This window comes from Pleurodeles waltl, chromosome 6, assembly GCF_031143425.1.
Source record: "Pleurodeles waltl isolate 20211129_DDA chromosome 6, aPleWal1.hap1.20221129, whole genome shotgun sequence".
NCBI lineage: Eukaryota > Metazoa > Chordata > Amphibia > Caudata > Salamandridae > Pleurodeles > Pleurodeles waltl.
The window spans coordinates 432,256,361-432,280,212 of record NC_090445.1 but is presented as its reverse complement, the minus strand read 5'-3'; the positions used below and the strand labels follow the sequence as shown (position 1 = coordinate 432,280,212).

At 43.6% G+C, this 23,852-nt stretch overlaps 1 protein-coding gene across 4 annotated transcripts in view; it reads left to right on the top strand.

Annotated features, from left to right (window-relative positions):
• SOX13 (SRY-box transcription factor 13) overlaps positions 1-23,852 on the top strand; it is a 138,719-nt gene that overhangs the window by 20,628 nt on the left and 94,239 nt on the right. For all 4 annotated transcript variants that reach the window (XM_069238486.1, XM_069238485.1, XM_069238487.1 and 1 more), the window contains exon 2: positions 20,275-20,347. In XM_069238486.1, coding sequence (XP_069094587.1) covers positions 20,286-20,347 — 62 coding nt within the window. In that variant the 5' untranslated portion in view covers positions 20,275-20,285. The remainder of the gene's footprint in view (positions 1-20,274; positions 20,348-23,852) is intronic.

Genomic DNA, 23,852 nt, shown 5'->3' with positions numbered 1-23,852 from the left:
TTTGTTTGGGAAAACAAAACGCATCTTTTGTTTGGGCAGGCAATGGGCACTTATTTTGTTTGGGCAGGCAATGGGCACCTCTTGTTTGGGAAAGCGTTGGTGGCCTTTTGTTGGAGTAGGCATTGGTGGCCTTTTGTTGATGCAGGCAAAGTTGAATGGAAATTCTTTCATGCAGTAAGAGGTGGACTTTTGTTTGGATGGTTAGTAATGATAGCCTCTTATTGGCCTAAGAAATAACAACCTCTGGTTGGGGCAAGCATTGGCTGCCTCTTGTTTATGCAAGCAGCAGTGGCCTCTTGTTGGGGAAAGCAATGGTGGCCTCTTTTTGGGGCAAGCAGTGGTGGCCTGTTGTTGGGGCAGGCAGTCGTGGCCTCTTGTTGGAACAAGCAATGGTGGCTTCTTGTTGGGACACGTAATTGTGTTCGCTTATGTGGGGGCAGACAGAGATCAACTAGTGTTGAAGCAATGGCACTTTACAGTGGAAGGAAAACTTTTAATGTTGCATTCTGACACTGGACAACCTTTGTTAGGACAGTAGGTACCTTATGTTAGGACAATGGCTGCCTTGTAGACAATGTACTCATTGTGTTGGAACAATGGCTATCTTTCATTGGACAGTGGTGCCATTGTGTTGTGACAAAGGCTACTTTGTTAGACCAGTCACCCTTTTTCTTTCTGAAAAAAAATATGTTGTGTTGGGACAATGTCCATATTGTGTGACTGGGAAGTGGTGACTCCGCCTTTCCCAGTAAGCTGAAACTGGACCTCCTTGTGCTTTGGCTACTGTGAATGCTTTTGTTGCTTTTTTATGTGTAGAAACAAAAAGCTGCATTTCACATTCAATCTCACATTGTACTTTTTGCATGTGCTTGCTATATCAGAGTTGGTATCCGGTGCATGCTTTACTTGGTGCCTTCCACAAAGTTCAAGTGTGGTGTCATTCTATGACCCAACCCTACTTGCAGCATGGCTACCTCTGATAGTAGGGTGTAATGTCAATCTGCATTTAGTGCCTTTCCTAAATTCAAACATGGCCCTCTTACCGCAGATTGAGAATGATGTAATTCCAAGGTTGCTGTTTCATTTATGCTCAGCCTTGTGCCCTTGTAGTGGGTGAGCGCCATTCTGCTGCCGAGGCCCAATAGCTCGTCCTCCGCAAGGAGATATTCCTGTGATTTGGGTGGCCTTGTGTTGCTAATGGCTAAATAATGCCATTGTGTTAATTGTGGTAAAATGTTCTTACAAAATAACCACCAATGATTTTTTTGTTTGGCTCAACTGTTAAAGAAATCATAACTAACCTATTTCAAATTGTGAGATAATATGGCCTTATTTTGTGCATATGCAAAATGTTGTTTTTGCATTTGTTGCCTCAGGGGGAAGGGTATGCCCAGACTTGGGTCCTGTACTTGCTATGCCGCTAGAGTCAAGCTAGCCTGGCTGATGAAGGGTGATACCCTGAAAGTGGTCCCAGGATGCTTTGTCTAGTCCAGGTAGGACCTGGCTTGGCAGTTTGGCTGGACTGTTCCCATGGGGAACAGGGTCAAGACTGATTTGCATATGGCTGGGTCCAAACTGGAATGGCATGGCAAATAAAAAAAACGATGGATTAAACCCAGATCTGTGACTGGAGATGAATGTTTGACTTGCTCAGCATTTCGTCCATTATCTGTTGTTTTTGCATTTATTTTGTGCATGCCACAGGCTTCATGATTGTAAAGCTGTGCCATTCATCAGCTGGTGCCTGCTGTCAAGCTCTAACCTTCACTCCTTGACATGGCTGAGAAGGGATGTCATTCTTAAGTCATTTCCAGTACCCACATATTCATCTATTCATTATTCAACAGAAAAGTGCAGTGCTATCAACCTCTTCTTTATTGAAAAAATAAAGACGACTCAATAGTACATTGACAACACTAAGTACTTCATCTCTTACACCAACTCGTTTCCATAGAATCCTGCAGTTGTCATCTTTCAAAGCCCCATCTCTTGGAGATTTGCTGACATACTCAACTTACTCAAAGCCAGTTCTTACGAAGATTTCCTACCGTCATCCTTCAATGAAGGTCACTCTGGGGATACTCTCTCACCCTTACTTATTGTCAATACTTCCCTCACTCAAGTCACTGTCCTTGAAGCTCTTAGGACCGACCAGATCCTTCCACTCCTAAAGAAACCTACACTAAACCTTAACCATCTCCTGTATGATTGCCAGTCTGGCTTCAGATCACGTTGTAGCATAGGGACTGCTACCTTCCATATCGTACACAAGACCTTCCTGACCACAGATGAAGATGATCCCAGCCTCCTGATTTAGCTAAAACTCTCCGCTGCCCTAAGACAGTCGACCATCCCACCCTCATATGCAACCTATAGAGTCTTGAATGGAATTGCTAGTAATGTCATTTACTGGATCCCCCTCCTGCCTTTCAGCCGACAACAGTTTGGTCACATGGGCACCTCCAGGTCCTAAAATATTCCCTTCACTCGTAGAGACCACCAGGTGTCCATTTTGTCCCCTTTCATCTTCAACCTCTACATAAGCTACTTGCTGCTCCGCTCATAGATAACAGCCTAAAGATTCACCAGTATGCAGATGATAAACAACTCTTCTTGAAAGTTTACTCTGCTTCAGCCATCCAATACCTCAAACACTGCTGGTACGTCTTTCTGACCTAGATGTCCAGCTTCTGTCTTATGCTCAACCCAACCAAGACAGAATTCCTTTTGCGTGCCAAGAACAGCAAACTAGAAACAGTACAAACCTGGCCTAATGACATTAACCTTAGCAGCTTCAAACCCCAACTTTTACTGAATGCCAAGTCATTTGGATTCACCCTTGACATCTTTTTAACCCTCAAGGAAGACATTGCTAAAAGACAGCCTGGTGCCAGTGCTTCCTCTGAAGAAAGTAAGATGGTTTCTTCCAGAAAATTACTTGAGAAATTGCTGTTCAAGCCCTTGAGTTCTTAATTTTGGAGAGTGGTAATGTCCTGTTCCATGGCCTCCTGGTCTCCACGTTGCACTGCTTAGGGACATCCTACATAAGCAGAAGCACATCTCAAGTCAAGACAAAATATTATTTTCAAGCACATCTCACCTAGGGCCTGAAGAAATGTAATCGCATCACTATCATCCTGCTGAGCCTCCATATTTTCCCCTTGCTGGCCTACACCATCTTCAAAACCAGATGCATCGCTTACAAAGTTATCACAACCAGCTCCACTGCTTATCTTTCAGACAAGCTCACCATGTCTTGTGGGTTTCTGACACAACTTGGACACCATCAGACTGCAGAATAAGAAGTGTGAAAAAATAAAAAAACAAGGTTCCTTTCCTTTTATGCACCCAGGTTCTGATCCCACCCAACATCCCTGTGTCCTTCAGGACCGGTCCAACACTGCACCTATTGAGGAAAAAGTTGAAGCATCCATTTGAATAACACTATATCACAATACATTAACAGTCCATAAACCAGCTATATCTCCTATCACTTGTTGAATGTAAGCTTCTCTTTAACTCTATATAGCGATCCTCTGCCTTTTGGCTCGGTTTGCACTATAGAAATAGCAAATACATACCTAAATACTTAGACTAAACACTGTGCATTTGCAGTAGTTACGATCTGGGTGCAGTGTTGCTCTGCCTTTGGCGTCATAGCCACTGTCAGTCAGTATTGTGATCTTGCTGTGGTTAGAGTGCCATGCTTGTCAAGTGTTACTGACTCATACACGCTTTAAAAGTGATACTTTTGCATTCATTAAAGTCCAGCCTCACTTCCACCTGAGCGCACACAGTGTCCTCGCTGTATTCTCGCCTTGTGGCTTAATAAACCACTCCCTGAATGTAGGGTTTTTTTCCATCTCTGTGGTACAGCGTCTTCTTGCTGTGGGTGCTCACTTGTGCCTCATCCACACTTTGACATTACAAAGAACTGAGAGAAGTAGTCGCAATAGGAGAGCGTGCCAAAAATAGACATAGATCACAATGAGTAAATATGAACCCAACTTCTTGTGAATTTTGCCACATGCGGCTCCTTTGAAGCACATTTAATCTCTGTGACTAATTCGTTGTAATAATTTAGCCGCTCTGCAATACAGCGTGGAGCAGTCTTTTAAGTAGAATATTGTTATATACGTGAAGGTTTGCTTGTGATTGTAGTGAGGCCACACAGAGAATACTGGTTTCAGAACTGGTTTAGGACTTCATGAGGCTAAGGTGAGGGAGGTATATATCTTTTTTTTAAACTTATTAATTGTATTATTTATATCGAGGATTCCCCTTTTTCTCTGTTAAAGCTTTTTTTTCTTCTTTTAAGTAGATGTCAGCCCTTAGTAAGATTTCTGTTCTAGGTCTTGCGTCATCTTGGTAGATCTCATCTTTGCTACTTCCATTCTTTTTGCCTTTTGTATTTCTGAAGATGTAGATAGCAGAACTGGACTCAATCTAGATCTGGTGGTCAGAAATGCACTGGGCTGCATTTAAAGACACAGTACTCCAGGTGAAGCATCCAGAACACAGGCATTCTGTTGCGTGCCATAAACTGGGAGACCGGTCAGGCCATTCCCTTTACAGAGCAAGAATAGTAGGTGCCAAAGGTACAGAATTAAAAAAACTTAAGAACAGTGAGCTACTTTCCGCAAGCGGTGAGAAACTAAGACCAACAACTCTGGCTCTACTTACTCTGAAGTTCCATCTTCACTATCACTCCAATATGTCTGCCTCAGGTAAATCTTCATTTTCTTTTTAGCGGAGTATCAATGTAGAGGTCATCGGGTGTGAAAAGTTGTGTGCTATAGTGTTTTTGTTATAACATTTGCATCATGCCTCATACCTCCCAGCAGTCATCAAATCGCTTTCCTGGCTGGTAGCAAACTACACTGTGTGGGAGTGGTAATGGACAGGGTGTTGTCAAAAAAGAGTGTATCTATGAGGGAAGCATTTTGGTGTTGTGTGCCAGTGAACAGAGGTGTTCTCTTATCTTGTCGTGGTGCGCAAATGTAAGCAGTGCAATCTATGAATCCAGTTTAAAAGAGAGACACACAGATTTACCACTGTAGTAGCCTAATGGTTATGAGGTAGCACTGCAGATCCCTGGTTGGTTGATATTTCTTATAGCCCATTTCCATGCTAGTGGCAGCAGATGGGTGTCTGCTTTGAGTGCTTGTGTTGGTGGTAATGTGCACAAGCTGGGTGGGGAGAGGTAGAGACTGATATCTCCCTGGATGACTTGTATTAAAATAATATTTCTTGTGACTTGTATTAAAGTGAGGGATGATTAGAGTGGTACCGGCCCTATAGGAATGGATTATGCTAGAGTCCTCCAGGTCACCATCTGTGTATTTCAGGTCTCTTTTTCAAAGGGTGCCAGTCCATGGGACATTTAGGGCCATATGTACGAACACATTTTCCCATTGACACAGAATCGGAAAAACCCTTTGCTACATCTGGCCCTTAATGCTTAGATGAGAGTGGACTCTCAATTGTTAGAACCGGCATGTCTCATAGGCTGATGCTTAGTTGGAATTGGCATGATCCAGTCATTTTGAGGTGTGTGACATGTTGTACACAGTGAGGATTAGTTGGCATTGCCATGGCTGAATTATTCGGGGATGAATATTTCCTGTACAACGAAGGGGATTCCACTTCTCCACAGGGTAATTTAGGTGTAGGTAAGCAGATTAAACTTTGAAGCATGTTTAGCTCTCCGGTTCAGATAGTGATGGCTGTGTTGGTCTTCTTTCTGCAGTGATTGCTAAACCACGTGGGCAGCCGATTATGGTACCAATCAACTCTTAACGTGCATTAATTAGCCTACATTGACGGCATTCCACATGTCTGGGAGGATACCATGGGAGCAGCCACGGTTTTAGTTCCTTTCTGAATTTCAGGTGTCTGTAGACGTTCTTTATTGTGGCTGATATCAAGCTCCAGTATTTATCTGCCTGGACTGAGAAGGCAGACAGGTCTGCCTGTCAATTTCTTTATGCAGAACATCTAAGCATCATCGTACCAAAGTGTCCTGTTTTGAGAGTATCTCTTGAACATCAGTTGTGGGTACAGTGTGTCTTTCCCTTGAATTGCTTTGTGAATGATTCAGAGTGCCTTGAACATCTAGGTATGATTAGCCCCAGAGAGCTTGCAAGCCTGGCTTCATGTGCTCCCTTGGATGTAGGCAATGCAGTAGTCTTGCATCAGGGTTCTGAACCATTGTAATGTTTTTATTTAGAAGCGAGTTGCACAGAGGTACATTATATATTTGTGTGGGTGATGTTAGCAACAACAAAGGTGCGTGGCCTGTAACTTCTTATGGTCAAAGGTACTCCTAGGATCAATGCTAACGTTTGAATTCATTGTAAGTCTGAGATTCCTCACTTTCCCTGATGTTTCTGGAGGGGCTTCGATTTCTTTGGATCTGATGATATCTGTGGGCTGGAGTCACTGAGTTTCGAAGAGTTAATGTCCTTGGGATTTTCCATTTTCAGAATGATTTGTGTGTCGTCCACATAACTATAGTGTGCAAACTTTGACTAGCCCAGGTAAGGAGGTCCGGTAGAGGTTGAATAGAAGAGGAGAGATGATTGATCCCTGAGGCTCGCTGCAGTGTAGGCTGTGGGGAGTCAAGGTGAGTGGAAGCCTGGTTACCAGGATGTGTCTGTCTTTGAGATAACAAGCTATCTTTTTTTCAGAGCCTTTCTGTAAATGTCAGTGCTTTCCAGTCTGAGTAGGAATGTTTGGTGGTGGGTTGTATCAAAAGCTAGTCCATAAACAAGCAGTAGAGCTGATACACTAGTTGTTTTGTCATCTGTAAGTTTTACGTCCCCCAAGCCGAATATCTCTTTTAGGTCTTGTGATTTTGTGAAACTGGCTTGTGGGAATTCTGAATTTTCTTCTGTTCGCAAGTTATTTCCATCAGTGATGTTAAGGAGATGTGTGACGACCGCTTTCTACATGAATTTTATCCAGGCGCTTGAAATTGGTCTGTAGTTTGGAGGTTTGAAAAGTTCAAAGTTGAGAAGCCCTGTGATGGAGGGTCTTCAGCTCGAATGGAAAAGATCCTTCTTCTAGGGTGTTCCTAGTCACCGATTTGGCACATGTATTCAGTGTTTGACACACTTAATCATTTCTATGAAAACCACATTTCCTAGGTCAGTCGTGGGAAGTGTTAGTCATCCATGCGTTTTATTTCATAGCCCTTCACTCGAATATGCGTGCCTTTGTCTCTGTTACAGCGCTTAGAAGCCACAACCATTGGTGCTAAGCAGCTTATCAAAACAAAGTATTGTGTTCTCTGCTACGGCGTGCTTCTCGTTTATTCCTACTCCAATTATTTAAATGCCGCCCGCATATCTCCTCCCAACATTTTGTGCTGCTGCAGAGACTCTCGCCTCGGGCACCTCCCTTCACTGTCCACCCGTACTGGCCCCGAAGTTCACTGACCCATCCTTCTCGCTGTTAGACGAGTTCGCCTTTCTCGGAGGGCCTGACCAGAGTCTTACCATCCTAATCTGCGGTGAATAGCTTTCCAGGAACAGGAAAGACATCACTGACGAAACCGATAATACTCTTTTGTTTTTGGAATTGAATGTGCTGAGGTAGTGGAATTTTGCAACTGCAAAAGAGTCAGAACAGGCTTTCTACATATCACTGTCAGGTAATGCCTGATGTTGTTAATGACAGCAGTGGGGTAAGTGAAGCAACAATCTTTCACCACATACTGACAGACTGCAAGCGGTCGCGGCCACACATGAGGCCACGCACGTGCAACACTGATGTGCAGACAGGCTGGTGCAACTTCCATGGCTGCAGTCGCACAGTTCATGGACTCACATTTACGTGGATATTTTCACAGTGAGTTGCCTACGTAGAGCACACACGGAGGCACGAAGACTGTGCCCACCATACTCTCTCGCAAGTCGCATAACCACAACGCTCACGCCACCCAAGGGGGTCTCACCCAGGCCCGCACATGACAGGGTGACCCACTTACGCCAACATGCCATGAAGATACGGCAGGCTCTCTCGGTTTAGACTGCAGTGTGGATGAAACCTCAGAGCCACGTGCAAACGCACGCGCAGTGCATCTCAGAACGCTATGATGGCATACCCATAGCAGATGTGTGCTGTACAGATCCCATTTCGTACAACATGGCACATATTATGCTTTTCGCTATATGTGGGGGTGTTTTTAAAGGCACAGAAAGCAGTATTACAACAAGCCATATTTCACAGGCAGTGGATTTTATTTCAAGGTTCCAGGACAATATAGATTTTTCTACTGGGAGGCCTAAATTCATTCTGATTTCCTTCCTGCAGATAATTATGTCTAAGCCATGATGGCGCATTTAGATAATCATAGGCCCAAACCACTCCCTAGAGCTTCACCATTGCCCACATTTTAATTATCAAGCTGTTCATGAAAGCTAAGCAAAACCTGAACATTGTAATTACAATCAGGGCCTCTTATTAGATGAACATAACAGGAGCAGCTTCAAAAATCGCTTAAGCGTAACCCTTTTCAGATGTTCAAGCAGCAGTCTATTGAAGAAAGCTGAACATTCTAATTACAATCGGGGGGCCCTTGTTGGTAACAGTTTTAAAATTCTGAATTCAACCAGCAGGATGAAGATTTTTGCAAAAGCAAGGCCACTTTTCTCGCAAATGAGTTATTAGTTACATAAATATGTTTATTTTCTTTACTACAGTCAAACACTATAGTCCGGAATTTCACTTACTTTTTACAGTAAACATTTTACTGTTTAAAAAAAAAAAAAAACAACCCTCGTTTCCATGATAATTATGTCAAATAAACAAGTAATGTAGAATACCTACAGAAGGAGATGTTATATGTTCCTATATTTTCATCTCCGGGATTTGGTGAAATTTGCAAACCACCTGGCCTTCGATCCGTTGTTTATGATGTCATCAGAACCCTTTGATTAGACCATGTTACCCAGTTACTGGCTATGTGTGTGCTATTTTGAGGTGGCAGTGATAGCACCTCTGTCATGGATGTCTCTTTCTCCACAGCAGTACAATTTAATTAATGTTTAAGAACTTTGGCACCATTTGAACGACACTGAATGGAACATCCCTAACACTTTATTCATCTAAATCGAACCAACCCTGGAGAGTTTCTTGAATGTCTGTCTAAAAGGAGGGACACATTTGAGGGGTCCTACATTTTTGCAAAAAGCTACGTGTCAAATTAAGTCAAAAGCAATTTAGAGCCGTTTAGGTAGTTGGGCTGCCAGTTTTGATTTACCAAGTCTGAATTAAAAACTAAAGGGATCTGATTAAAAATTGTATTTTTTTCACTTAGTCCTTTAATAACCAGCAAATCCTGATGATTTGATGGACTGGCTGCAAATTCAAATTTATGTTGCGGCGTTTATTACAGTTTGGAAACCTGTATCCTAAAGTAAAATGTAGACGAGTACAAGGGGAATGGACGGGGACGATGGGCACATTCGACACCCAAATATATTTATTTAACTAATGTATTCATTTCAAAATGTTCACACACCGTACAACAAACCAAAACAGTCACTGCACATAAGTATACAAAAAACGTTTTTCAAGGCTTTATTGAAGGCTAAATGGTTCTCAGTTTTTCATATTAGTAGTTCACAGGAAGTAGGAATAGGAAGTAGAACAGTAGTTCCTTCCAAGGATTAGGTGGCTGAAAACCCAACAGTTGCCCCACTTCCACCACCAACCCCTTTCTCCGCACATGCACTCCTGTTTTCTTTAACCTTAGACCTGAGATTCTGCAGAGGGGGTCAAGAGCATAGTAAGCAGATATATTTCTAAGCTGCTGAGAGATCTTGAAAGCTCAGATTTTTCCTGTTTGTAGCAGATGAATAAAACGCGAGAAAGGCATTTGAAATTCATTCTTTGCCCAATGCCAAGTAAAGGTAGTTGCATGCAGTTATTGGCAAAATTATTACACTTTTGCAGATTCATAACGAGTCTGGCTTCAAAATTTGGAGTTTAGAAAGTTTCACCCCATGGCGAATTAAACTTCCTTGAGGCCGTCATTGAGAGTGGAAGCAGAGGAAAGGGCATGTCTGTCTCATAGACTGAGCATCGCCTGAGTAGTATAACGCTGTACAGTAATGAGATGTAATGAGGTCAGATAAAAAATGATTTTTTTCATGATAATTAGGAGGCAAGAGCATTGCTAAGTTTTTTTTTTTCAATTTAAATGATTTAGATCCTGAAAAAAATATTCAGTGCACGGCCAAATATTGTGCACAGTGAGCACTATAGACGTGGGTTAGGTGCCGGGCACAGTTGCTATGTGTGAGATGGGCTTAGGGCCTAATTACAGTGAGCTGCACATTCACAGGTGATTAGACAGGATGGGATCTGGTGGCAAGGCCTGGTTGTATATACCACGCCATGCCCCCCTGATGAGGTTGCTGTACACGGTCAATAGCCAGCTCAGCTGGTTGTATGAGATAGGGTCAAGGTGCAGGGCCTGGCTAGGCCTTTCATCCAGAGCCTCATGTGCACAGCCACACTCTGTGTGTAGATGGTTTGTGTAGGGTAAGGGCTGTATCAAGAGTTGACTCCGCATGTCTGCAAGCCATTCAATACTGTTTTGCTGCAATGGGGTTTTGGCAGTTAGTTCGAGTGGGATGGGCCAGACCATAATCAAATGTTTCAGTGGAAAGGGATCGGACCTTGTGCTTAAGTTTCTCCACATGGCAAAAGGCTCAGTGGACAGGTACTGCCCCATTGTTTACTGTGCAATGCCAAACACAATGCACAACTGGTTTAATGGAAGAGATGCTGATTAAAGTATTTGGGCAAAGGACAGACCCTGTTTCTGAGCCTCATGTACTGTACCATGTGATATGGCCATATATTGCCATCACTGAAGTTCTGGTGACAAAAATAATTATGAGGTCAAAGGCAATACTGGACGCTAATTGGAATTTGTATTTATATAGGCCTTACTCCTCCTGGCATAGCATTGAAGCGCTTTGCGTTGAGTAGGTGGCTACTCTGGAACCCATGATTATAGGTAGTTAGTGGAATAGTATTTATTTTTTTATGTTCTTTTGTTTATGCATTAGTTGTGTTGGATTTGTATTCTTGATTATGTTGTGTATTTAGTAGAGTTTAGAGTAAGGATAGAATGATTGGAATTTATTTGAAAGGGGAAGTATAAAGCTGTTTTGTAAGCAGTGGTTGTATGTGCCTGCTAGTTGGGTGGCATGACCAAAAAGGAGGGGAAAGTTTGAGAAGGATGTTTTGGGTTCATTGTAGCCAGAAAGGTTTAGAATAAGTCAGAGAGAGGGGGGATGGGACAAAGGTTGAAAAGAGGAATTATATATATTTTTATTGTTTTATGTAAAAAAAACAGAAATTAACTTATACATGTGCACATGGCACTTGGTAAAATTGTATTGGCCGGAGAAAACCTATGTAAATACCCAAGTGCACATAGAAACAGTAATAGTTGCATGGTCTGGTGTGCACATTTAGCTTGTGGTGAAGTATGCACATTTCTTCATGACATTTCCTAAAGTTGTAATTGCAGGTATAAACTCTTTTATAGATGCACCTATATGTACACAGAAACAGTAATTATGACATTGTCTCATATACACGTATCTAAGTTTGTAATATATTTTCTCTTTATATGAATGCATCTGATTATATCAGGAGGCATAGTTCAATGTACAATGACACATTTATAACAACGAATTCATCTACATACTGATAAAAGAGACAAAGAGACAAAAATAATGAAAGAAGTGAAAAAAGAAAGAGAAACATGAATATTACAGAAAAAAAGAGTGATGGTGAGAGAAACCAGCAGCGAAAGAACCAGAGCATGTATGCACTGACACATTTCCCACATACACAGAATGGGAAATCCACTTAGACACATCAGGTCCTGTCAAGTAACTTGTGGTTTCCACATACAGATGGGGGAAAAGAGGGATTTATAGTAAAACGTGAATTGACAGATAAAGATAAGAAAAACACCAGAGAAAGGAAGGAAGAAAGATCTTTAAAAAAAACGTGAAAGGACATATACCGAGGCAAGGGAAAGAGCAAATAAAAAATGTCAAAGAAAGAATGAAGGGAAGAGAAAAAAATAGTGAAAGAATGTAGAAGAAAGAGAGGAATGAAGCAAGGAAAGAAATAGCCAAGTTTTTGCGAGTTTGAAAGAGGAGGTAGCAACAGAAAGAGGAAAATAAAAAGGGAGGGGACTAGAAATAAACAGTTGAAAGAAAGAGCAAAACTGTTAATGTGTGGATTTTGAAAGCTGGAAAGAGAAAAGTGGGGGAGAAAGAAAACATTGAGAGTAAACAGAGTAAAGGAAAGAATGGAGTGAGATAAGTGAAAGACTTTCCCAAATAAAGATGGCAACTAAGAATACATTTAATTGGCTCCCTCACGTCCTCAAACAGAAGTCAGAGTGTGGAACAGCAGGGGACACTATAGAACAGCAGCATGTGCATTATGTTGTATGTCAACACCAATGAAGCAATATTGGGGCGCTTCAGATCAGAATTGGGGTTATAGACAGAGCTGTGTCCCAGCCCATTGCTGAAATAACAGAAAGGCAGCAGGTGAGGAATGAAAAACGGAGTGCCGTGTAATTCTTGGTATTGGAATAATGGGGTGCTGCAGATTAGAGTTGAGGTGCGCTGACAGAGTTGTATGTGGGCTGCAGTACTGGAATAGTAATGGGCACACGAGGTCAGAAATGAGTTATGTTAATGGAGTTGTGTGTGGAACCTAGTATTGACGTGCCCGTGTTGCCGCGTTTTAGCCCGGAGGTGCCCTGATGAAGATGTGGATTGGGCTTAGTGTGGGAGTGCCATTGCCTCTGATCCAAGAAGCGAGGAATCCTGAAGGGCGTGTGTGTGTGTGTGTGACCCTTAATAATGAAAAGAAATGTGCACTGAAAATTAGAATTGATGGATCCTGGTGGAGCTGTGGTTGTTCCCATTAACAGTGACGTTGGATTTTAGACTTGAGGTGCACTGGCTGAGCTGTGTTTTGCTCTTTCGTGTCCAGTATTGGCTTGGCAGTGGGACTGAATATTAGAATTGAGCTGCTGTGATGGAACTGTATGTGAGCGGGTCCCAGTATAGGAAAGGAAGTGACCTCGCCGGAGTAGAACTGAGGTGCACTGGTGAAGCTGCGCCTGAGGTCCTACTACTGGAGCAGCAGAGTATACTGACTGCAAGAACTGAGGTGCTCTGGCAGACAGCGTGTGTGGGGTTCCTGACACTGGCATGGCTGAGGAGCTTGGAGTGGGTGAAATGCAGTGCACTGATGGAGCTGCGCCCGAGGTCCCAGTACTGGAGCAGCAGAGTGTACTGACTGTAAGAACTGAGGTGCTCTGGCAGAGAGCGTGTGTGGGGTTACTGGCACGGCTGAGGGCTTGGAGTGTGTGAACTAAGGTGCACTGATGTAGCTGCAAGTGGGAGCCCAGTATGGATCAGAAGTGGACACTGTCTCTAAGGATTGCAGAGCCCTGGTAGAGCTGGTTGCATAGACTATAAGCAGTTGATCCTCCGCCCTTGCTCTCAGCACACAGGCAGGCACACTTGGTAAAGAAAATCCAAGCCAAGGAAGGGAAGGAGCCAGGCAGCAGATAGAGGGTGAAGAGAGCCCACAAAGACAAAATGTGACTAAGATTACAGCCTTATTTGTAGCCTTGTTTACAGCTAAGCTCAGAGGAAGAATGCTCTGCAAATGAAAAGGGAAGCTTCCCTGGACAGGACCAGGAAACAATAAAAAAAAAGAAAAGTCCCCTAAAGACCAGGTAAACCGGACAAAGCATAAGTAGTTGGTCCCTGCTCCCACACAGAAGAAGGAAGGACAAGGGGGCATGACTGACCACTAGCAAGCAAGGATTTTTAAATTACACTGAAACTAACAAACGAAATAACTGGAAGCCCAGAAAAGTATACTTAAAGGTATGCTTACGCCCGACCTAAAAAGTATACTAGAGGTTGTACACTTAAGCTCGACCTAATAAACTGTACCATAAACCAGGTCTGTCTATAAAAGCCCAAGAAGCAGAAGTCTTAGTCCGTTAGTGAAAGTGAGAGATTGTGGGGGCTTTAAGAGGGAGCACTGCACCCCATATTTGGCTATACATTCTGATATTTAGCTTGTGGATGAATGGAGATTCATCTATCTACCTATAAAAAAAACAAAGGTTACAGGGGCATTATAAAAAGAGAGAGCTTTCTAGATGAAAATCTACCTTTCTCCCAAATTTGATGTAAATCAAAAAATGCAAAATCCCCATAGACCTTGCATGGGTAAAAAGCGTTTTGGGAACCCCACTTTTCTCGACTCCTGCTTGATGAAAAAACCCCAAACTTTCCAGACTGCAGCTGAACTAACTAGCGTACTAGTTTTGAGAAATCCATTAAGATTCAAAGTTATTAGAAAAACAAAAAACACATTGTCTATGGGAAAAGTTGGTCCTAACTATAACTACCTACTGACTATTGCTTATAGGATATATCACATCTGCCTATAATATATATATATATATATATATATATATATATATATATATATATATATATATATATATATATATATATATATATATATATATATATATATATATAGTATACCCCCCACTCCCCACCCCCCGAGCTCCAGTTTGTGACGGACTACCTGCTCTGCATTTATTGTGTACAGCTCATGCGTGCTAAGGAAGCTTACACTGGTGCTTACTGCCCTATACCCAGGGTCACTGGAATTATGCAATTGTGCTGCAGCAGTGTTTCTGGCATAATTATAGAATTATTGCTTTTACCGCATCTCATTTGCTGCATAATCTGCAGATTTTAACAAAAACTATTTTTGTTTCTAGCTCATACGGTTCAGAAGTTACTAAAGACGCAGCAACACATGTTGCTCTCCATATAAGGCCCTTTGCAAAGGTTGACTGGTGACCTTTCTTTTGTTTATTATTATATTTTGGTGTACACTCGCACTCATGAGGTGCAACCAATGCCGGGCCAGTGTTAGCAAGTGTAAAGATGAGAACAAAATGAAGTAATACCATTACAAAATCTGAAGTAATACTATTACAAAATGTTCTGTGTTACGCTGCATAATTTGCCTTTTCTTACCCCATAATTTACTCAACCGTGCCACATAATTTGGCCCTCCCCTGCCGCATAATTCCAGTGGCCCTGGCTATACCGGTTTTGTGTATAAAGTGTCAACTGCTGTTGCACGTGACCTGCCTGTTCTTTGTTTGCAGTAGAAGCGTTTCTTGTTGCCGTTCAGCTGTGCGGTGTGGGATACAGGTGTGTGCTCTACTCAGGCCTATACTGTACCTGCTCCGTACGTGTGCCGATGGCTTTCACTGCAGCTGGCAATGTTGTGTGCTTGTCGTGCGTGAAGGAAGCTTGCGCTCCTGCTGCAGTGTAAAAATGTACGAAGGAAGTTGGGACAGCTGCTGGGCGTGCTGTACCATGCGTCTGAGGGAATCCTTTAACTGCTGAATGCTACTTTACATCGTACCTGCCATGCACCAAAGGAAGGGAACGCAGAGAACGTAGGTGTTATCAAAAGACTGTGTATGATTTTTTTCCAACAGTTATTTTAAGTTTTGTCCTTTTAATTATGATTTCCGGGTTCCCTTCATCGGGCGCAGATTTAAACCAAATAGCTTGCATCAAAGTCGAGATTAGAGCAGAAAGAGCCGATTGACTCAACTTCCTAAAAACATTTAACCGCGTAGTTTTTCTTCGGAAGGGTGCGTGTCGCGCGTTTTTCTGTAGATCCGTTGTTCGTGGGATCGAGACAATGAAAAAGTGCTACACAAATCCATTTAAAATAAATGTATTGTAAAAGTACGAAAAAGCAATTCTTAAGTGCATTGCACTAACTTCTTCCTGCTTGCGTTCTGTTACGTTTCAAGGCTGCTTGCCATCTTTCCAGTCTATCTCGCCCACCTGTGCCCCTTTACTGCTTCCCTTGTGTCCTGGTCAGGCCACTGGCTGCACGGGTGCCAGGTGCCTAACCAGCTCTCTTGGTCTCTGCCCCATAATCTCCCCCATTCCCCTTTGTGTGTTGACTCTGTGGTGCCTTCCACCCGTCCACCTCGTCGCCACCATAGCTGGGTCCTTTTTCTGTCCTCAGAAGGCCCTCACTTTGCCTTTCTTTCTGTCTTGGCCCCCGCAGTAGATTAGAAATGTTGCATACATCAATTCAGGACTGGAAGACGCACCTCTGATGATACAGTTTTGCATTTACTCAGTCCCTAGCTATTAATGTCTAGGAATAGGCATCCGCATTGACTGCCAAAGAGCCAAATTAGTGTCTAGATCATAAATGTGGCCCTCTTGATTTGGCGTAGTGTGCACTCGCATCCAAGTATAATTGTAATATAGCTTCTTGGACAAATACTGTGGCTGTGTTTATTGATCCAAAACCGTTTAGCTCCGCGAATTGAGAATTTGCTTAGATAATATATGTACCATTTAGGGCCTCATTCAAAGTTTTGAGAGATTAGTACATCTGTATTTCCATATTTAGAATGACTGATACAATAGGGATCGGTAATTGCGAAATGGAGGAGTTGAAGCAATTGAATTTAGTAATGGGCCATGCATTATGAGGGTGTAATTGGGAAATGCACTGGTAACAAACGCTATGTGAAAATAAATAATTTATGAATGCTCCTTAAATATCCATGCATTGGCAATTTGTCGTCGGAGGCCTTACAGCTCTGTTACAAAAGAAATCATTGATCAGGCTTAATGTACATTTTATTCAAAGACAATCAGTTGTGATGCAGTTTTTTGCTCTGCACTCTTATTATTATAGAGCAAGTCAGCATTTTGATTTAAGAGGTCATGGACATTTTCACCGGATGGCTATCAATTTAAATGGATTGCAGGCCCAATTTCAAGTGCGTTTTCAGTAACGGGTTACATGTCTTTACCAGTTCTGAAGTGCTGTGTGTTTTTAGAATTCATAGGTTTTAATAGCTGTGGCAGGCTAGATAGTTTGTTGCATAAATTGTTTGGTGCTGATTTTTGTCTGATTTGGAAATCATGGGTTCAACTCCTGTCATACCTAAACATTGTTTTTCTGAGGTTAATACATTTAGTGTAGTCAAATATGGTACTAGTAATATCACCTGTTATGTGTATGGTTCCGCCCAAAGCCATACCTAGCCTGATGTTTTTCCTACCCTTTAACAAAAAATATAAGCTTCCTACATAATTGCCCATATGCCACTCTTGTTCCACACTAGACATGTCAATTTAACTAAATCACTGAAGTTCATCCTTGACCTCAAACTTATTATTGATGCTCACATCAAAACGTTGGCTTGAAATGTGAATTGAGGATTATTTGTAACAACATACCATCTATTCTGGGAGTGGACCTAAAGCTAATAGTTGGGACCATGATGATAGCGCAAATCAGTTATGGTAGCACGTTACTAAGTGGTCTCCCTAAAGTTTGACTTGAGCTCCCAAAGCTGTCCTATCCTTCACTTCTCATCTTATTAAGAGAACTAAGAAATTCTAGCTTATCACACAGTACTGACATTCCTCAAATGGCTTCCGCTCTAAGCGTATAGCACAAGATGGCTTGCATCACCTGTAAAGCACTTCACTCAAATGGTCCTTCTTAAGTAACAGAAAAATGTACAATCTCTAGAGTATGCAAGTCTTCGAGATGTAAAGCACTTCTATGACTTGCTCTACCTTTCAAAAATTATGGGCCAGGTGTATCAAAGGGTTTTACCCGTTCTGTGTCTATGGGAATATGTGTTGGTACATATGGCCCAAAATCCCTTAATATGTGCTCTTTTCTAAAATGCCCCTAATAGTACTATCTAAGAAAAGCCTTTAAAAGCATTTACTCTCAATGCCCATGACGAAGTACCAAACTCACGGATAGCCACTGTATGGATGCTCTCGGATTATTATTTTGCTGGCGTGTACCTTGGAGTCATTTTATATATTCTACCAGATTACTTGGTCCCTGCAGATGTCCAACTGTCTGCTTTGCTTCTCCTCCTCGGTCTGCACATTGCTTTTGGGGAGCGCTTTAACTTACCAGGATGCACGTAGGACCTGCGGTCCCCCAGTGTCGGGTCCCCCTTCTCCTGCTTGCGACTCGCTGGCCTGAAGGCGTGGGGGAGCGGGTGAATGCCAGGATTTCTGCCAGTAATGTCGGTCCGACGTATGCGCGTTGGTGACCTAATTTCCGCCCCCACTGCCTCAACAGTCACGACTATTTAGCCTGTGACCAACTTTGCTGCCTCCTGTCTTCATTAGGCTTCACGATGGCGGGAGCGGTGGCTTCGGCACCACCTTCCCACCAATTCCCCCTTTTTGGTAACATACTTGTGTTTCGGTTAAGTGGTGGGGGTGCAGAAGTGAACCCAACGATCACCCTATAACGGCGGGGGGAGTCCTTCAACTAGTTTCCTAGAGCACCACTGAGGGGGGACCGCAATCTGAATCCCGAGGGGTAACATTCACACCAGCTGAGAGGGCAAGGGCGCCCAGTTAGATGGTGTAAGGCATGGGGATCCAGCTCCTGGTCTCATCCTAGGACCCCTGTGGGCAGCCTGGTGTTGGAGGGGCGGCCCCCCTGGGGTGCAGGCAACGTTACCAGGAAAGGGGACCATCCCTCAAGAATGCAGGGGGGAGTCACCTGTGTGATTCTCCAGGGGTGAAGGTTGACTGGACCTTTGGTGCTAGAAGACTGATTAGGGGGCGATCTGCTAGTTGCTAACTGTTTTGTATTCCAATGAGCTTGCATTACTGTACTTTGGTTATAGATGTCTTGATTTGTCACTCCTGCATTTCTGCACGTTATTTGAAAATGTCTTCTCATTTTGATACTTTGATAAAGTAATTTTGTTTACCCAGATTTTATCTGATTTATGAATGTAAGTGTAAAGAGTCATGTTTTGAATTACTGATGTCTGTAATAAACATGGCCCTCTTCCCCAAAGACAAATCTGTTGCCTGTCATTGTCTCGTTGATGTTGGTAGGGGGCGTGGCCCAGCTGTGGGGGGCTCCGGGTCCTGTGATCCTTCTTCACCTCCCACAGTGCTCATGTCTCTCCTTGATTCCACCAGTCCATATAGCAGTAAACCTGTGTTTCCTCAGTTTTTTCTTACACCATAATAACCCTATCACTTGAGTGGCCCCGGTCTACTCTACTCTTAGCACTCACCCACTGCACTCTTTATCTGCACACATGCCCTACTGCTTTGTTACCATTTATACTGTGAATCACAGCTCCACATTGCACCAGCGGCCGCCGCCTCTGTAAGCGCGTAACCCTTCTAATGACCGCTGCTCCACCCATAGGTGTGTCTCATGCACCCACATGTACCGTATGAAGATCTATCTTTGTTGTTGTTATGATGCACTCCGTGTAAAGTGCTCTACCACCCTTCCTGGGTGTAGACTGCTCTCCACAAGACTTATTAAAAATAAAGAAAGATCTTGTGTCTTGCGAGGGCACCTTGCACTGATGTTAACTTGTGGCATATGTGCGGGAAGCTGCTCTGTGCCTGTTCTGAAGGCATAGTCCAGTCCTGTGTGGTTGGTGACATCTCTGAAGACCTTATCACTATCCAGTCCCCAGAACGATTGGCTTTATAAGTGCTGGTTCCCCAAAGACTGCCAGACGTCCCCCTTCGAGTGAGAATACATAGTCTTGGTAGCTGCTTCTTAATTCAAGATGGCGTCACTTTGGCCCACGTGGCAGCAATGCTTGAATGGTCGCGACCGAGGCTTCGCTGTTGAGCGTGTTAGAGCCAGCACATGAAATGGAGACCCTGGACAAGGTGTTGTGATAATTAGTCCCCCACTGATAATTTTTTTCATGTCATGCTACTACTTGTTCTGTCTTTGTGGGGAAAGTTGCCACAGGGTGCTAATTTTCACCACAGAGTACTGCCTGTCGCAGTCTGAATGCTCGAAGCGTGGATATCTTGGCCACGGCTGCTGGTGGCCAGTGAAAGCAGGAAGAACCACTCACTCACAGTTGGGAGAGGAAGACTGACTCTGGGAAGGGGGTTTAGCCAGTGCCATCATTAGAAGAGGGTAAGGGACAGACATTCTGGGCAGTGCTATTGGAAAATGAAAATGGGTGAGTATTAGACATATGACTAGACTTTTGAGTGATGTTTTTCAGTTTAAAGAAGAGCTTTACTCATGGCCAACTGACAGTTTTGAGACCTGTGTCGAGTTTAAGCGTCTGATGTTTTTTATTTTTATTTCCAGTGTCGAGGTAAATGGGTGACCTGGATCTTCAGCAGCAGCGGGACAAGTGGGAAGACGAACAGCAAGGGAAAAGGTGAGACGCAACATCTGTTGGGATCAACTATATACGACCAGTTGTTCACCCTTATGCAATGACTATGGGAGGTGGGAAGGGGAAGAGGAAAGGGTCCTGCCCCTCAGGCTGCTTGATTTTGTTAAACAAATAAATCGGGACCTGGACAACAGTCCCTATCTTCGTGTCAGCCTACAGAGTTTTATTTGGCAAAGCTATTGAGCAGCAGAGGCTTAAGCCACTCAGGCAAAAGAGTGGGAGGTGAGTTAGATCTCGGAGGAGGTGATACACTTCCACTGTTACTGGCAGGGGTGATTGTTGTATTCAAAGATCGTTCCTTGGTAAGTAGGAGTCAGGAAGCCAGTTCACATAGGGTATAGGGGGTAGATTTATTTAAAAGGTTACAGGATAAGTTGCAAGTTATTTAATAGAGAGACCCGGCCAGGAGCAGGATGCTCTGCTCAGCCCACTCTCTCGCACTGTCACACTCCTCTAGTCACTCACCAACATTCCACACATCACACACTGGCTGCTCAGAGCACAGAACAATGGGGGTGTGTGCAGAATACAACAGTGATATTGCATCCTTGTCTTACCTGGATCCCAGTGTGGGGCTGAAGGCCTAGTCCGTTCTGGACCATCCCACAGAGTGGTCCAACTAAGATCCAGGAGTTGCAAGTAGAGAATCTCCACATTCTATACATTGACAGTTAATTGGAATTAGTACTTATCCTGGAAAATCTGGAACGTGTAGCTCACCATGGGACTAAATTTGGCAGGGAAATTTGAAAATGTGTGGCTCGGGTCTCCTGGCGCAGTCTCATGAATTTGGTCCACAGGAAACGTACACGTATGCGGTTCGTTGTTCATGTGAACTGCATTTTGTGTGAAACGTACACCTTCGAACTGAGATGGCCAAAAGCCGAAGGAGACGTTGTATTTAAGTATGGTGGGAACGGAAAAGAGGGCATATGTTCTTAGTACATAGCGTGATGGCATTTATGCTTCCATCATCTTTTGGACACGCCAGGCATGAAGGAAAATGCTTTCCCAGTGTTTGTGGTGTGTACTATATTAGGAAGGATGTAACTAACCATTTCCAGTTCTGACTCGTGAGTCCGAAGAGCGGTCTGTTTGTCGGCTTCTGTTTTGGTTAATAGGCCAAACAATTCAAAATCTATTAACTCCTCTTTGGCAGCCTTAAGTCTTACTCACCGGAGCGCAGCGATCCTAAAAATAAATGTAAATTGCAGGAAAGTGTATACTTAAGTTCGGCTTTGCCTTCTGCTTAGCGATGAGATGGACTTTCCAACGCCCGTGGTCTCCGGCTCTTATTAAGTTCCTGTCAGCTTTCAGTGGAAAAGCTGACCTGTGCGCTCCGCTCCAGGGGAAATGTTTGTAAGGGAAAACTGAATCCCAGCGAAGTGACTCCGCACAGCTCCTTGAAGGGAAGCACAGACAGCTACTTCCGGCAGAATGGGCCATGAGTCCAGGGGCGGGGGGAAGCGTACAGCTGGAGACGGCGTAGGCTCTGTGAGCGCAACCACCTGCCTTTTCCTGTCCGTGGCGTTTGTGTCCAGTAAGGACAAGTGAAAGGAACTGTCCGAGATTTCTTCAGGCAGGTTGGATTTTGCATGTAGTTGTGGGCACCTGGGCAATGGTGAAAGTGGGACGGGAGGTGATTTTGCGCAGTTGTGACTTTTACAGTAGGCCCTTCAACGCTCTTTGAGTGTAGTTTAGAGGGAGGAGAGAACATTTATTTGTTTGTTACCCTCTCCCTCCTTTGAGGTCCCGGCGATAAATGGCCCAATTGTTACCTTGTCTGGGCCCTGCCACCTCCACAGCCTTTTCCTGAGCCACCCAGTTCCTCCATACATCCTGTGTTAATCCCGTCCAACTTTTATCTACAGTCTTTTTTAAAGTGGCAGCTGGAATGTCTCCCCACCCTGCCCATCCCTTCCCCAAAGCATCATTACTGAACAGTCGTTTTACATTTTGAAATAGGCCAGAATGTTTATTCTCGTGTATCACCCACTACAGCACAACACGATTGTTGCACCTCTCTGGGAGCCACCTGTACTGGACTCTCACGTTAATCTGTCTGTACTGCTGTACGACATTCAAACCAAAATTCAGATCTGCACAGAAGCAGTAGATATGGAAATAATAAAAATACATCAATGAAAACGTACATTTGAGTGATTTTGTTTTTTAAATCAGACATCCAGGATGAAGCTAATGTGCTGTAGGTGGGACAGAGAGAGATAGGACAAAGAGTAAATATGAAAGGCATATATCCTGTGAATGTACGAGGTTAATATTTACAGCAACAGCAAATATAGGCCATGCTAATGCACATGTTGCAGAGATATCTACTGTGTAAGTCATTTGTTTCAAGATTGGCATGGCTGCCTCAGTCTTTCAGCTATTTAGCTTTTTGTGGGGTGTAAAATGAGTCTCCCGCAAACCCTCCCCCTTCTCCCGCACACCATTTTAATGCTCAAATAAGATGCTGCGATCCCATTGGTAGACAGAGATTCTTGCCAGCTGGCCTCACAGGGGATCCTGGGAGAGCAGTGATGTCAGATTCCTGCTGTGACCTGTGAGGTATTGTGATCTCACAGTTCTGCGACCGTCATCTCAAGGGTTCTACTCACCATTTGAAAAGGCGCAGAGAGCCCGACTGTTCCAGGGATCCATCTGTCAGTGTCTGAGATGCCTTCAGTGAAGGGAGCCTAAAATGCCAGCTCTAGGTACCTGAAAGTTCTGCCTGCTGTGTGTGTTGTTCACCTCTTAGACAAAGAGTTGTGTCTTTCTTTGAAACTCACTAGGCCCTCAGAAACAATCAATCTCCTTTGCTGAGGGGCTGTGTGATCTAGTGCTTAGGCTGGGTTTTGATGTAGTTGAAGTTTAGTCTAGTGATTAAGTTGATTTGCGGTCCTGTGGTTAATTGGAGGTGTGCTGTAGTGATAAGTTTGGCTTGTAGCTTAGCTGAGATGTGGCCTATTTGTTAAGCTGATAACTTTGGATCAAGAAGGTCTAAGTTCTAGTCTGACTTTCTTACTTGAACTAAAGTGTGATTTAGGCAGATCACACCATCTTTCCGTGCCTCAGCTGCCACGTATGCAAGCACCTGCGTAGAACTTCTACCCCAGAGCTCATCGATTTGGTGACATGCTTGGGAGTAAGAGGTTTAATTAATGACTAGACCTTACTGGATTCATCAAGAGGTCTGTGTGTGTCTGCTGGATGTCTGCTAGAGGGGCACTTATACCAGATGAGACCGGTAGCTACTTGTGGCCAATGGATTCTGTTTTATAGCGAGGATGATAATTTGGTCTTTGGTTCTTCAGAACCATACTGGTTTTCAGGTGTGACCAAACTACATTTCTCCTTTGTTGCTGGACACCTGCTGAAGACTTCTGTGCTTGACTTGAAGGTTACAGGTTTGAATCTAATCAGGCTGACTGCTGTTCGATGGTCAGGGTTGGCTTCTCTGAGTCACACTGAGATGGGAGGAGTAACG